At 39.6% G+C, this 16,310-nt stretch overlaps 1 protein-coding gene across 1 annotated transcript in view; it reads left to right on the forward strand.

The window, feature by feature from the left end:
* The window catches only part of LOC126251652 (calmodulin-binding transcription activator 1), a 1,922,036-nt gene that overhangs the window by 1,791,506 nt on the left and 114,220 nt on the right, over nt 1–16,310 (forward strand). Inside the window, exons 25-26 of the mRNA XM_049952210.1 lie at nt 3,327–3,508; nt 4,088–4,233. Of these exons, the coding sequence (XP_049808167.1) occupies nt 3,327–3,508; nt 4,088–4,233 (328 nt within the window). The remainder of the gene's footprint in view (nt 1–3,326; nt 3,509–4,087; nt 4,234–16,310) is intronic.

Here is a 16,310-nt window from a genome sequence, read left to right on the forward strand (position 1 = left end):
ACGTGGCATCAGTGGTGACAAGCAAGGTGTGTGGTGAATGTGGGACGAGCACGGATTTCAGATGATCTAGGAAATGGTTGGTATCTTTGATGTAGGAGGGGAGTCTTTGTACTATGGGTTGCAGGTCTTGATCAACTAAGGAAGATACACATTTGGTGGGTGCTTTGAAACCAGCAACTATAGGACTGCCAGAATGATTGGATTTGTGGATCTTAGGAAAAAGGTAAAAGGTTGGGGTGCATGGTTTGGGTGGGATGAGAAGTTCTATGGATTGAGATGTTAGTCCTTGTGAGGTCAGTTTGAATTACAGAGACGGGATCTTGACACTGTATGTAGAGGTATCAGACAGCTGACGTAGACCTTCAGTAACATACTCCTTTCGGTCTAGTACTACAGTGGTAGATCCTTTGTCTGCTGGATAATGATGGATAATGATGAAGTCATCAGCTTTTAAGGAACTCAGAGCATGGAATTCTGCAGAGGACAGGTTAGGGTCATGTAGAGACCTGAGGAATGATTGTGAAGCAATGCTGGATGTGAGGAATTCTCAGAAGGCTTGTAAGGGATGATTTTGTGGTAGTGGTGGTGGATCATGTTGGGATCATGGTCTGAACTGTCCATGACAGGATTCAAGGTCAGGTTTGCTGGTGAAAGGTTTTGGGATTGGGTTGAAAAGTGATATTTCCAGCAGATATTATGTGTGAAGGAAAGGAGGTCCTTCACCAAGACAGCATGATCAAATGCAGGTTTAGGGCTGAAAGTGAGAACCTTACTAATACACATAATTTAGGGGGGGGGGGGGGGGGAGTGCTTTAGATGAGTGGTTAAGGACAGTGTACTGTTGTGACTGATTCTAGGGATTATGAATTATTCTTGGTGTGGAAGATAGTGGTGAAGGCTGTGGGATGTTAAGGAAGTTGGTCAAGCTCGGTTTGTAGGAGAGGAGTGGTGGTTGATGGTATGGCTGTTTAGGAAGCTGTAGGCAGGTAGGGACACACCACTGTTTAGGGGAAGGTGGGATAGCTTTTTGATATGAAGTCGGGCATGTTGTTGCAGTTTCAAGATGGCTTGGTTGATGATACCATTCAAGGAAACATGTGGGCAGATAACTGCAGGATTTTGTAGAAGGAGAGAAGTCTGGTAGAGTGGAAATTGACTGATGAGGCATATAGGTCACAGATCAGCCAGATAAGAGCAATATATTGCTGTATTTGAAACTGTAAAAGAGCCTGGTGTAGGGTAGGATTTCATCCAGAAACAGGGGCTTTCAGTGTTTGGCCTTTTGGAGTAACTCCAAGAGACAAGCAGGTTTCAAGAAACAGAATGTGGAACCTTAGTTGTGATAGTGCAAAGGCATGGTTTTTGAAAAGGTGGGATGTAATATGGGATGGGATTCATCATGGCAAGGGAGGACAGTTTGGAGAGTTAGAAACTGTGGAAGTAGCATAAATAAATAAATAAATAAGCAGGGAGTGGAAAAGGTAGAAAAATGGAAGAAAAGCAAGGGAAAAATGTCAGAAAAATTAGAAAAATTCATACAAAAATCATTAATAAGAGGTAATGAGTGGGTTATCTATATGATACGAGAAAAAGATTGGAAAAAATTGATTGGGAAAGTCGTGAAACAGACAAAATTTTAAAAACTGGGGAAACAGAAAGCGAAAGTCTGCTTATTACTCTGTCTTCCACCTATAATCTCCAGGTTTTCAAATCTTGTCCGATGCAGTCCCCAACAATCAGTCTTTCCTTCTCATTCCATACAGTAAGTCTCCCCTGACCCATGGTTCTGGGTAACTTTCCTGAAATCTGCCCCTTTTCCTAGACCTCTCCAGTCCTTTTCCTTCACCCCTCTTCCTTCCCCTTCAATGCTTCTGCCTGAAGAAGGAGCCACTGGCTCCAAAAGCTTACCAATTACAACAGTCTTTTATGTGTGTGTTCTACTGCCACTTGGTGGGTAGATTTTTTATCTATCCGATTAAATAATTATGTCAAAATTGAGTGTTTTTGTTGTTAATACATTATTTACATGATCACCACAAAGAAGCAACTAAGTGCATGGCCTTGAAATGTCTTTGAAAATTCATAGTGCTACATGTTGGAAGCCATATTTTCCTAAGATCTCTACATTGGCTGAAAAAATATAGAACAATTCTTATTATTATTTGGAATGATTATTCTTATTTTTTGATAATGCATGGAGTTGAGTTACTTACAAAACACAATCTTCACTTGTCACACCATACACTCTCTGTGCTTTGTCCACTGCCCCATATACTTCAAAGCATGTTGCAAGAAAAAATTAAAAATGTCATAATTAAAATATAATTGTAACCCTGTGTACACCCCCTCAGAGGGCAGAGTTGTAGTCACAATTTAAAAGTGATGTGGGCTTGGAAATAGTGTACTCATGTTCAGAAAAAAGAAACCACATCAGTTTATTTTCTTATGGAGATTACGTAGTGAGGATTACCATGGGCAGGAGGAAGGGGGTGCAGTAACAGATAACTTCAGTAGCCTGAGAGCTGTCTCGGAGAATAAGGGAATTGAAAAGATAAGGAAAGGTAAAGCCATTTAGCGTCTACTCTGATGGTGACTCAGAACAGAAGAGAGCTCTGTTTTGCAAGTGCAGCTCAAGAGAGCCATAAGTCAGATGATCCTGCAGCTTGATTTGGTTGGCAGAGTGACTTTGCTGATGACGATTCATCTTTCTCCAGCATAAATTTCCTTATTTTTGTTGCATAAGTGGGAAGGCACTGAACAAAAAAGGCAGACTTTTGTAAAATTTAAAAATTTCTTGCATTTGGGGTCTTAAACATTTCCCTAATTCTAAAATGTAAACTTTCATGGCTTTCGTTACTTCTGTTGCCCCCACAGTGGAGCAGTAGTGGACAACAGCAACCAACAGTGGCCATTTGCACTTGAGTTTTGGAAACATATGACATCAGATGTAGAAACAAACTTTTACATCAGTCTGCAGAAAGCTTGGGGTGTGAATCAGACATGCATAGAACATACCCCTCTCTTCCTCTTCAACGTGTCCTCAGCAGATAGGGACAAAACATTTGGTTTCTACAAGAAATGCTTTCAACTGCAGCACAATAGCCCAGAGTATTTTAAGAAGTAAGACTATTCCCTGAATATCAAATGGACTCTTTTTAATACCAGGAAATCCATTAAAATTTGAAGAGGTTTCATTGTTAATTCATTATGGATGCATAAGACATTGTACGTAACAAATTATGTATGTGTTAAATTTCCAATGTTGGGAAGTCTTGTGAATATTTCCACTAAATGGTCACTACATGAGTGTGTGTAAATCTGTGCAGGTACTATGATGTGAGCACACCAGGCTCCTCCATGAGCCCAGCCTCCTCCAGCTGTCTACAGTCTCCATGCTCATTCACACTTGATTCGCCATCTCCACCGCCAACTACAGCTGACTTCTGTGAATTTTTTCAGGCATCTGGAAATGTTTTTGAGAAGGATTTCTCAAACCTCACACTTTCAGGTATTTGTTCTTTACTTTGCCTGTCTGATCCTGGTTCATTCTTACTAAAATCTGAATGTTTTCTGGGTGCTGCTTTATAAAATATACAATTGCAAGTAAATTCTCCCAACTGTACTGATTACTCAGGAAAATAAGTCAGAACAACTGGCTGCAGCAGAAGGTGTTGTGAAAGATGTTGGCCTCAGATTGTTTTAAACAGTATCATGTAAAGGAAAATATGACACTTCATGAGAGAATCTAATGCAGATTTTAAATTTGTGTATCTCTATTTCAAAATAGTATCAGTTTGTAAATGTTAATCGTAGAACAAAAACATGGTATACAAATATAAATGTAGGAGTTCACATGATGTACTTCAGTAAATAATTTTCATCTGATTCCTTCATATCCTAAATAACAAATGTCAAATGAGGTGGATGAGCGCATATATGGTGGAATTAGAGGTGTAAGTATAGTGGTTCTGAAAGGCATTAAACATTGGACATGCAGTGATTGTTGTGGCAATAATTTCATAAAATTTTTGATTATGTTTACAATTTTCATTATTGGCTCCTGAAAATTTATTTTTTACTTTCAAAGATAGGGAACAACGAGAACTGTACGAAGCAGCAAAAATCATTCAAAAGGCATACCGTTCATATAAAGGCCGAAAGAAGTTGGAGGAACAGGATAAAGAAAGAGCTGCTGCAGTACTTATTCAAAACTACTATCGTCGGTATAAACAGGTAATCACCTTATACATTTTAACTGTGATAAAAATATTAGTATAAATTATTTTATTTCACTTTCAGTACACTTGTGACTGGTACAATATATATTTTACTCACTTTGAAGAGCTAAGATCATGCATTCGTAGATATACATTTACTGTTTTTAGTGACAGTATTTTATATAGAGTATTTTCAAAATTATTCTGCACAGTGAATTTCTTTCATCCAGTTAACATTCCCTCTGTGCTCTCAGTTTTCAAAAATCCCATTCTTAAAGTTGTGCAATAATTTACATGGATGGCAATTATGGGGCCCCAGGCTAAGTCTGGCATTGCTTCCACCTACTTGTGTCAAACTCCTTTCTTCCTTCCTATCAGCCTCCCTTGGTCAACTCTTGGTTTTTGTCAATTCCAATGGTATTAGTTATCAAGGATGGAAGGTATCTTTGAGTTTCTAGTCTTCTTCACAATTGGATAGCATTACCCTTAATCTCTTATGAAGTACATTCATAATTGTAATTAAGTAATCGACTGTGGAAAATCCTTAGCAGAAGAACTCCAAGACAGGATTCGGATTCAGTGTGATATCATTCAGAAGGCAGAAAAGGCATCTAAACTTCCAACAGGCACTAAGTACACGAAACCTTCAGAAACATTAAATCTAAACAGATCTCATTCTTCTTGACACAAAGTTAACTTTCTGGGTAAAACTGGGAAATTAAAGCTCGTTACTGGCATAGTGAACAAACACAAAATTCTTATCATGGCTGTTAAAAAAAATTAGGAACAGTGATCAAGATCCAATGGATAAGGACACTGAATTCATAAAGGAATACCAGGAAAACAATTCATGAATAGTTGCCTACAATGTGGAAATAGTTTCTAATAAATGTCACAGTCATTGACTTAATCATAGAATTTATATCTTAATCATCCAGACTTCCAGCCATAACTTTGAAATCTACAGTAAGCCCTACACAGTTATCAACACACACACTCCCATAAATCAGAAAAATAATACCTTAAAGGACACAGAGAAACTGGAAAACTGGAATATTCTGTAGCAAATCTTGATAAACATTTCGCCATCAGGCATTAAAATTCTCCTTCGTGATTTAATGGAGAAATGGGACAAGATAGAAGATACTGACATATCATTGGAAAATTGCCAGCTCATAAGCAAACCAACAGAAATGGTCAAAGGTAGACTGATATTTGCAGGAACCTCTAACTTATCTCGAAGTTAACATACTACAGAAGGAAACCCCATAATTTAAAAACCAAGGAACATGCAGACTGTAGAAAAGGCAAACGGTATTTAGGTCATAGGGTTAATTTCTGGCCATTCCGACCGATTAGCCTACTAGTTTGCGATAAATAATGCACAATGATATCTCCAATGCTGAGATAACAAGATCTTTATTCGTTTATTTGGCAATGAATACAGGACGTCTTTTAGATGCAACGTATGTCAAGGCAAGACTCGCACAAAAACGAATAAGTGACTTGTTGACTGGTTACTAAAGGACTAACACGGAGAAAAAAAGATTCTTAAAAATTAACATGGAGAAATCAAGAACACGGAAAAAACTTTATACTAAGAATGAATGGCACATAGTAATGGACACAACACAGCACTCCTGGTGGCCAGTGTGGAACTAATTTATCTGCGCAAAATAAAATACTTGCGGTGTGACACATGGATGATGCGCTTGTGAACCGAACTGCGCTGCATTGCACTGCGCTGCACTACTAATTGTGGCCACTACAACAGCCTCCTCAGTGGGAGCGGAGTGCCATATGGGAAGCGCACCAGGAAGTGGACATGCTGACCAGACCTTGCGGTGTGCTGGTCCCCTGGAACTGATTTCCTGGTCGGTGGTGGTGCTGGAGCTGCTGTTCCGGACCAAGTTCTGGGTGAAGCTGTGTTCACCGAGTCTCAGTTGGGGGTGGCTCGATGAAGATGTAGGCTGGTTTGACCATGTCAGTCGTAAAAGTGGCTTGTTTTCCATCCACAAGAATATCTAGTGTGCGACCTCCCCTACTGGTGATTTGATGTCCCCTGTGTAAGGTGCCTGGAGGGTCAGTTTGACACCATCAGATCATAACATAACATGAGTGCACATCCTGATATCTTTGTGTACAAAGGTGGCAACAGTTTCGTGCCTAGACAGTTGCAGAGGCCAGATTTTCCTTACATGATCATGAAGGTTACTGACGAAGATAGATGGGTCTACATCAGGCTGTGGAGTTGTGTCTGCAAATTCACCAGGCAGTCGTAATGACCCTCCATACACTAGTTATGTTGAGGAACTGTCTAGATCTGGCTTGTATGAGTTTTGTAAGCCAAGCAGGACCATCGGGAGAGCTACTGTCCACCCAGCATTGTGGCACATCAGGGCTGCTTTCAAAGTGCGGTGCCAATGCTCTATCATGCTGTTACTGGCTGGGTTGTAGCTGGTTGTGTTGAGGTGGCTCATCCCACAGAACACTGTTAGCTTTGTGAATAAATCAGAGTCAAATTGTTTTCCACAAACTGTGGTGATGTGCAAAGGACAGCCAAATCATGACACCCAGTTTAATATGAAGGCATATGCCAAGGCTTCTGCTGAGACATTGTCTGCTGGAGCTGCTTCTGGCCAACGTGTGAATTGGTTGATCATCGTCAGCAAATATCGATGACCATTTGAAGGTGGTAACGGTCCCACAATGTCAATGTGTACATGCGTGAAATGGGTGGTGGTTATAGGAAAGTTTCCAGTAGGTGCTTGTGCATGCCAGCCGACCTTACTGCACTGACACTGTATATGAGGGGGGACCCAAAACAAACCGGATTGTTATCATAAAAAATTTATTGATGAACGTTTTTACAAAATTACTTCAGTCACCTTCAAAATACTCTCCATTACATACGATGCACTTGTCAAGTCTCTTTTCCTACTGTTGGAAGCATGTTTGGAACTCTTCAAGTTTGATATTGTCCAGTGCCCTTTGCAAAGCTGTTTTTACCGCCTCCACATCATCATAACGCTCCCCTTTTAGCGTTTTTTTCATTCGTGGAAATAGGAAAAAGTCACACGTGGCTAGATCCGGCAAATATGGAGCTTGGGGAACGACAGACCACCTCTGAGATGCCAAACATTGGGTCACTAGTAAGGCCGTGTGTGCTGAAGCGTTGTCGTGATGCAGAAACCAGTCACCTGATCGCCAAAGTTCCGGGCGTTTCCTCCTCACATCCTCTCGCAGACGCCTTAAAACATCCAAGTAAAAGTGCTGGTTAACAGTCTGGCTAGGGGTACGAATTCCCGATGCACAATTCCACGAACATCCAAAAAGACAATGATCATTGTCTTCACATTTGACCTCGCTTGCCTTGCTTTTTTTGGTCTGGGAGAGTTGGGAGTCCTCCACTGGCTTGATGCTTGCTTGGTTTCTGGGTCATACCCGTAACACCAACTCTCATCCCCTGTAATGAATTTGTTCAAGAAGTTTGGATCACATGCAATCTCTGTTTTTAAGTCCTGACACACATTCATGCAAATGGTTTTTTGCTCCTGTGTGAGAAGGCGCGGAACAAATTAAGCAGCAACACATCTCATGTGCAAATCCCCACTCAAAATCCGCTGGTATGAGCTCCAACTGATTCCTGTCTCTGCTGAAATTTGGTCGATCGTTTGGCGACGACCCTTGTTGATCTTTTGGCGGACCTTTTCAATGTTCTCCTCATTCCGCGATGTTGAAGGGCATCCAGAACGAGCTTGGTCTTCAACACACATCTCACCACCTTTAAAGTACCCACACCACTCAAAAACCTGTGTGTGGCTCAGAGTGTCCTCCTGGAAAGCTTCCTGAAGCATTTGGTGTGTCTCCATTGCAGTTTTTTTAAGCAGGAAGCAAAATTTCACACACACTCTTTGTTCTTTTACAGTTGCCATAACGACTTTGTAGAGGTAACCCGCCAACAGTCAGAGAACCACAATACCACACTTGCACGTTCAGCTCTACACTGACGCTGTCTGCACAGCTGTTTCACGAAGGTCTCTACTATCACCATCTAGTGTGAGAACCCTGCACTACGTCTACAAGTGGCAGCGCCCTTCGAGTCTGGTTTCTTTTGGGTCCCCCCTCGTACAACATCGGGTCCACTCATGGCAGTCTTTCTTCATCCCTGGCCACATCAAGCAATCTGAGATTAGGTGTATTGTAGTTTGTGCTCCAGGATGGAACAGGTTATGCAAAGATGTAAACACATTTTTCCTGAATCTTGCGGGTAAAAACGATCATGGTTTGGCTGCAGACAAGTACAACTTGATGCTTGTGCCAGGAACATTGACTAACTGCAGATCCAGTGTAGATTTGTTTTCCTGCAACAGCTATTGTAGTTCTGGGTTGGTAAGTTTTGCTTCTGCAAGTTCCATGTCGTCCGTGGTGGAGACGCTGCTGACATGGGAGACAATCCGCTACTACATTCTCGATCCTGGATGTATGCTAGATGTTTGTGCTGAACTGCACAATATACAGCAAGTGGTTGTGCTGCTGTGGTGAACAGTTAATATTGTTCTGTCGAAAGGCATATGTCAGTGGCTTATGATCTGTGAATGTGGTGAACTCATGGGCCTCCAGCTGAGGATGGAAGTATTTGATTGCCTTGTATATCACTAAGAGTTCTCGGTCATAGGTGCTCCACTTACACTGAGACAGTGACAGTTTTTTTGAAAAGAAGGCTAGAGGTTGCCATGCGTCATTGTTGTATTGTTGCAATGCTGCACCCGCAGCTATCTGGCTTGCATCTACAACCAATGCCAATGGTGCACTTGGCTCAGGATGTGCCAACAATGCAGCATCTGCTATTGCTTGTTTAGCCCGTTCAAACACAGCTGTCCTGCAGTCTGTCCACTGTATAGTTGTGTTCCCTTTGCATTTCGCACCTGCCAGCACAGCTGGTAATGGTTCCTAAATATCTGCTGCATGAGGTAAATGTCAGCGGTAAAAATTCCACATCCCCAAAAAATCATTGCAGCTCCTTAACTGTGAACAGCCGTGAGATCTGTAGGATGGCTTCCAGTTTGTCAGGTAATGGTAGTGAGCCAGAAAGATAGATTCGGTGGCCAAGGAAATCTACTAGTGATTGACCAAAAATACATTTTGCTGTGTTGAGAATGATGCCATATTCGTCTCGCCATTTAAAAACTTGTATGAGATGCTGGCGATGTTCTTCTGGCAAGACTGAAAATACCAGTATGTTGTTAAGGTATGCAAAACAGAATGGCAGACCTCACAACCTTGATAAATCTCTGCCAAGTCTGTGCAGTGTTTCTGAGACCAAAAGTCATGAATTTACTTTCAAACAGGTGCTTAATTATGGCCGTCTTCAGGATGTCTTCTTTGGCAACAAATATCTGTGTGTATACCTTGGCGCAGTCCAACACACTGTACAGGTGGGCACCACTCAGCGTGTAGTTATAATTACAGAACAACAGAACTGGGTAGCAATGGGGCACTGTATGGGCGTTAAGTGCTGTATAGTCCCTGCTCGGATGCCAAGCACTGCACTTCTTAGGCATGAGATATAATGGCAATGACCAAGGGCTTCTGGACGGTTGCGTGATACCCTCTCGAATCATACTATCAAACTTGTCCTTGACAATAGCTAACCGATCCGGGGCTAACCGTCGAGGTCTGTAGGATAATGGTGGCCCCTCAGTGGTCTTTATATGGTGCACTGTGCTATGCTTCACTTCCTTAGGCATACCTGGAGGTTTTGTCAGTGCTGGAAAATCCCAAAGTAAGGTGGTGTACTCGCTGTCTGCTGTTTCAATCAGCTTGACGGATTGGATGGTTGCGGGACGCCAGAATCCTGCAGCCATCAGTCCAGTGGTTTGGTTGACAAGGCGTGTGTTGGGAACATGTCAGGCAGAAGTTTGTAATGTGCAAGGAAGATCGCTCCTATTGTTGCCTTGGTGACACCTGTGATCGTGAAATCCCACACAAACACTCAGCATAGGCCTAAATCTTGTCCAAAACAATGTGTACCATACATCACAATAGATGAATTGTTTACAGCAGCTAGACAGAACGACATATGCAGCCTACACCAGTGTAACATTGTTTGCCGGAGAATACACAGGTCAGAGCCAGTGTCAGTTACATATTCCTTGCCTGTGTGCTACTCACTCACAAAAAGAAGCTGTAACACAGACTGGCAGTCGGATGAAGTGTCTACACCCGATCGCCACTGGCATTTGGGTATGTGCATGGTTTGGTACAGCAGTGAGCTTGATCACCAAATCTTCTGTGATACCAGCATATCCCCTGCTGTGTTTCAGTCACAGGCACAGATGAGGCAGTTGATGATCTGCTGTGGGAGCGCTTCCGGTATCTTGGTCGGCCACAATCACTGTTGGTGTTCCACTGAGACATCAATTGGCTAATGTGTTGCGTCAACGTATTGACCTTTGCCATCAGAGCATTGTAATTGGCGAATTGAACTGTGGCTGACATGCTCGCGCATTGCACATTTGCTACGTTAATAGGCACAGATGAGATACTGTCTTGTACGTTGTCTGGTAGCTTTGCCACCATGTCTAAAGGCATTTCCAACTGTGACGCTATTATTGTTTTGATGGCAGGCGGCAACTGACTGCTCCAGATGGTTCTCAGCAGGCTATCTGGCACAGTACCAGCGTTCTGGGGATAAGTTCTGCCTTGAGCCGGTCGTAGGCATTACTCTCTGGCAGCCCAGTAATCATGTCTTGCACTTCAGCTGCATACTGATGATAGAGCTGGCTCACGACCAGTGGAAAATTGGTAGCATTGGCATTTATTCCAGAGTAAAAGAAAGTAGCTTTAACTTGTGCAGACCATAGCGCTGGATTGTGAGGCCAAAAGGGTGGTAGTCTAATGGCAAGTCTGGATACAGCAGGGTCAGTCGCAGTCAGGTTTTCCATCATCTTAGAGTATCACTTTATTTTGTGCGTCAGGCAGGTGATAAATCATGTTAGGGTCACCAGTTTGATTGCAGGGCTAGGTTCTGGTCCGTCCGACCAGTTAACCTGCTAGTTTGCAATATGTAACGCACAATGATATCTCCAGTGCTGAGCTGACAAGATTTTTATTCGTTTATTTGGCAGTTAATACAGGACGTCTTTTAGACGCAGCATATGTCAAGGCAAGACTCGCGTGAAAATGAATAAGTGTCTTGTTGACTGGTTACTAAAGAACTAAAAAAGGTACTTAAGAATTTATATGGAGAAAATAAAAACACATAAAATACTATATACTAAGAATAAACGGCACAGAGGAATGGACACAACACAGGTGCCCCTGGCGGCCGGCACAGAACTAATTTATCCACACCAAATAAAATACTTGCGATGTGACACACGGGTGATGCACTTGTGAACTGAACTGCTCTGCATTGCACTGCACTACACTGCTAGTTGTGATTGCTACAAGGCCTTACCTGCTTTCATAAATTTCACCATTGTGCAATCTGCAACATTAAATACACAGGTTGTGGCCACTATATTGTAAAGATCAAAATTAAATTAACCTTTATGATAAAGAACAAACCTCCAAATAAAAATAAGAGAATTAATACAAAATGTGGAGTGCTACAGAAATCTGCAGAAGACTCTGTCGACACCAGAGCACTACAAGAATTGATTATCAAATTAAAAGTGATAGAGGGAGAATTAGCAACAAAAAATTCTGGGAAGAAAAAAGATTGGTGGGATGAAGAATGCAGCTAGTTGGAAGAGAAAAGACAGCAAGGTTGGATAAATCATCAGGCCCAAAATGCCAGAAGAATCAAATTAAGAATAATAAAATGAAGACATTACACTCATAAAATCATCAGACAAATGAAATTTAAACATCTTAAAAACACTCCTGAAATGATGGAAGACAATTTCAAGAAAGAGAAATGGTAATATTATTACAAAACATTTGGCAGTTAAAAAATATGTCCAACTTTAATGCTGAGAGAGGAATTAGGAAAGTTAGCACATAGTAACCAAGAAAATGCAGAAATCCTTGCAGAGATTTTCAGAAAACTTTTAAAAAACGTTTCAAGTAAATATGGAAGCATTCATTTAAACCACCCCTGATCTAATAGACTGTCCAATGATCAGTGAGGCAGAACTCACAATCAGAGAACCAAAATATCACAGGGCATGTGGCAAAGACCTAATCTATGCAGAAATTTGAAGAATGCAGGAAAACCTGAAATCATAAATCTCCACCAACATCTAGTAAAAATGTGGATCACAGAGAAAATTCCAGAGCACTGGACTACAGGAATAATCCATACACATTTTTTTTAAAAAAAAGAGATAAAACCAACCCATGTAATTACAGAGAAGTAACCATTCTGGACTGCACATACAAATTTTTTCCCGTATAATTTACATGATCAAAACCACTTTGAAGCACAAATTGGAGAATACCAGGAAGAATTTTGCCCCCTGCAGAAGCTGTCCAGAACACATCCTGAGCATGAGACTAGTAATGGAATATTGCATGTACAGAAATAAACAGTTCTTTATTTCTTTCATGGATTTCAAATAAACACATGATAATAACCATACACACTGAGAAGTTCCTCTCCACTTTCAGAATCATTGGAGCTGTGAGTTGGTCTGCTTCTGCTGCTGTGTAAAAGATAATTGATTTCCTGGTGAAACAACCACTGGTCAGGCAGTCAGTTATATGTCATTAATTTGTGCTACACATATTGTTTTTATAGTTTCCCAAAAGTTTTATTCATATCTTGAGATTGAGGAAAGAAAGAAAAGCAATCACACTACTGCGCAGCCATTATACCTCCACCTCTAAACAAAGAACCAAGTGTTCCTCTGCCTCCTCCAAAGATCTCTGTCCAAAAAAGTGTGTTCTCTTATTTTTACTAAACTCATTGACACGGTGACCACTTTGAAATCTTTCGAAAAACTGGCGTTAAGCAGTGACCTCACAGGGTCTATATATACATATTTTGCAATAACGTCATTCATTTTTCTTTTTGACGTAGAAAATTAATGAAATACATTTCATTTAGGTAGTGTCAGCGGCAAAATATAGTGCTGCCACTAGCAGATCAACTTAAACTTGAAATAGCCTTCCTCACAGTAAATTCACAAAATATACTTTATCATATTTCACAGATACAATATTTCACATAACCTACTGATTATACTTCTCTGTTTGGAATTATCATAAAAAGACTCAAATTATACTTTTAATTTAAAGTGAGTGAGAATCTGCTAGCTATTGCATTTTGCACACACCCAAAAGACTTGTACAGCCAAAGACTGGACAAAACTTTTGAAGCTTTTTCGAGTAACAGTGGGTACAATTCTACATTATGGCAGTGAACGTGGCAATACAAATTTTCTATTGTGTGTGCATTCCAAAATTACATAATCAGTTTACCAATGACACACATAGTTTCTGTAAAACTTGTCTGTAAGACAAAGATGGATTGCAAGTTCCTTAACTTTTCACAGAATTCCAATGTGAACAGGTGTACATAACAGTAGATATTTTATCACTTTTATTATCTGTTCTTAATGAATTCCTGTCAACAGGTGAAAATCTTGATATTTCAAGACAAAGATAAGTAAACTTTTTGCATTTTTAGTAAACAAATATGAAACAAGGCTGAAACAAATAAAGACGATATTTGAGATACAGAAATAAATTAAATGGGGTTACATGTATTGTTTGTGCATAAATATTTTCAAACAAGAGGATGCAGTTGTTTCTCAAAGTATTTACATGTGCAGTCCCTCAGCTGCTGGGTGGACAGAAGTAGCATCTGTTACTGACATTCAGGTGAAAAAACATTTCAGTATTCTAAAAAGTACAAAACACAAGTGTAAAATAAATTTTTCATAGAAATGCAGCTTATAAGTTTTGAAATGTTTAATAAATCTTTACATGACATATACAAAACAAATTTCAAAGTGATGCTGTTCACACACTGCTATTCAGATGATCTACAATTACAATGGCAGTCCTAGTGCCACAGTTTACATTACATATAAGGGATGATTGCAGCTCAAATGCTGTAAAAACATGTTTCTTCTTATAGTGCAGTCGACATACTGCTGGTTGATTAATGACTCACAGTAAAGTTAATTTTACATCTCTTATTATCAAAAGCCTTAGGAGGCAAACTAATACTGACTTCCAGTCTCTATGTGCTCTCACATTTTATTTCATTGTGTAAGTCCTTCATTTTACCATCATTTCACTTACTGAGTCAGTCTTTCTCTCGTAAGTTCATGATGCATGATGTATGATGTATGTCTGTAAACAGTCTCTGGTTATAACAAATATCCAAATATGAATCCCTTAATTTACATTTTGCAACTTTCTAAGTTTCACTGAACATGTCAATGTTACATTGTACTGTCTCATAACTGAGAGAAAAATTTAAACTTTAAAATCAGTTCTCTTTCCTACCTCATAATAAATCAGTCTCTGGCTTATCAGTGTTGAATAAGTTAACCTACATATTTACATGATGTGGCTGTCAGTAATACATTTCAAGTTCATAAATACTTCATGATTACGTTACTCTTATTTGTGTTCACTTAAATAACATATCTATAACATTATGGACTAAGTCCTCTTGACTTCACGTCTCTTTGTCTCTTTCATCAAAAGTGATGTAGTTGCAGGGTTTGTTTCATTATAGTCAGATTTCTCATATCGTGGGCAAAAAGAAAACTTCAGAACTACATGTCTGTTTTTATCTTGGTTATGAGTAATATTTTGGTCAGGAACCTCAGTATATTAATCAACATAATTACTATTTCCAACAATATGCACACATAAATCAAACTAAACATTACTGTCTCTTTAAAGTATGTAACACTCTCTGGGTGCAATTAGACCTGTTACGTCCAGTGACATGTTTTAGTCAAATATGTGTCGGATGTGAATAGTACCATCATTACAAGACGTCAGATTGTACACGTAGTACAGACAACAAATAAAACCTTTCAAGCAAACTGCCAAATGTGTATGAAATATTTCATCAGAATCACTCTTCAAATAACCTAAAACTTGGTAAAGTTTTCAGATTATGGTGTTCACAGAGTTTCTGTACTGAAATTTTTGCACATCAATGCACGAAAAATGTTCGGTCATTAATCTTCATAACATGGTATGTATAAAATCCATGTACTGTGTATTTTCATTAAATTACTAAATAGAATATGAGCATTTTCAATCGATAAGTCTAGCACCAATCTTCGGATTACATTTATCAAACATTTGCTTCATGACATGGGTTTTATGTAGCTTTTTGTTAATACAAGATCTCCTATGCTGAACTGTGTATGCTTTGCATGTCTGTCATGTCACTGTTTTTTCTTATCATACTATTGTTTTGTTGTTTTTCTGACAATTTCATCTTTTTCATAATCTGAAATATCTTTACAAACAGAAAATTCTGTAAGTTCTTTAATAAAATAAGCTGGCTTTTTGTCAAACAAAATCTCATAACGTGAAAACCCTGTGGTGGAATTATGCCTTCAAAACTACTAATGTTTCCTATCCAGTTGGCATGACCTTTGTCATAATTCCTACACAGTCTTCCAGTTTCTCTCATATACCTTTTTGTGGGGTTATATTTTGGTGAATATGCTGAAATCAGTATATGTTTTATGTTGTAGTCATTTGTGAACTCCTTTCATGTTTTTTAAGTAAACTGACTTCCATTGTCCAACAAGATTGCTTTACGCATGCCTACTGTATTGAAGTGATCTTTTGTGATTTTTGCGGTAATTCTCTTGCTGATTGTCATTTTCAATGGGTAAAGTTTCACGTAATTAGAGAACAAATCCACCCTCACAAATATGTACCAAAAACCACTTTTGGCTTTTGGTAATTGGCCAAACAAGTAGATGCTTACTAAATCCATTTGTTTATCTAGGATAACATTTTGCATATAGCCTCTGCCAATTTTGTTGCTCACCTTCACTCTTTGACCTTGGTCACAGCTAGCAAGGAAACTCCTGACCCTTCTAGAAATATTGTGAAAGTATATGATTTCCTGAATATTTTTAAATACACTTTAGCAATTCA

This window comes from Schistocerca nitens, chromosome 4 (genome assembly GCF_023898315.1).
Source record: "Schistocerca nitens isolate TAMUIC-IGC-003100 chromosome 4, iqSchNite1.1, whole genome shotgun sequence".
Lineage (NCBI taxonomy): Eukaryota > Metazoa > Arthropoda > Insecta > Orthoptera > Acrididae > Schistocerca > Schistocerca nitens.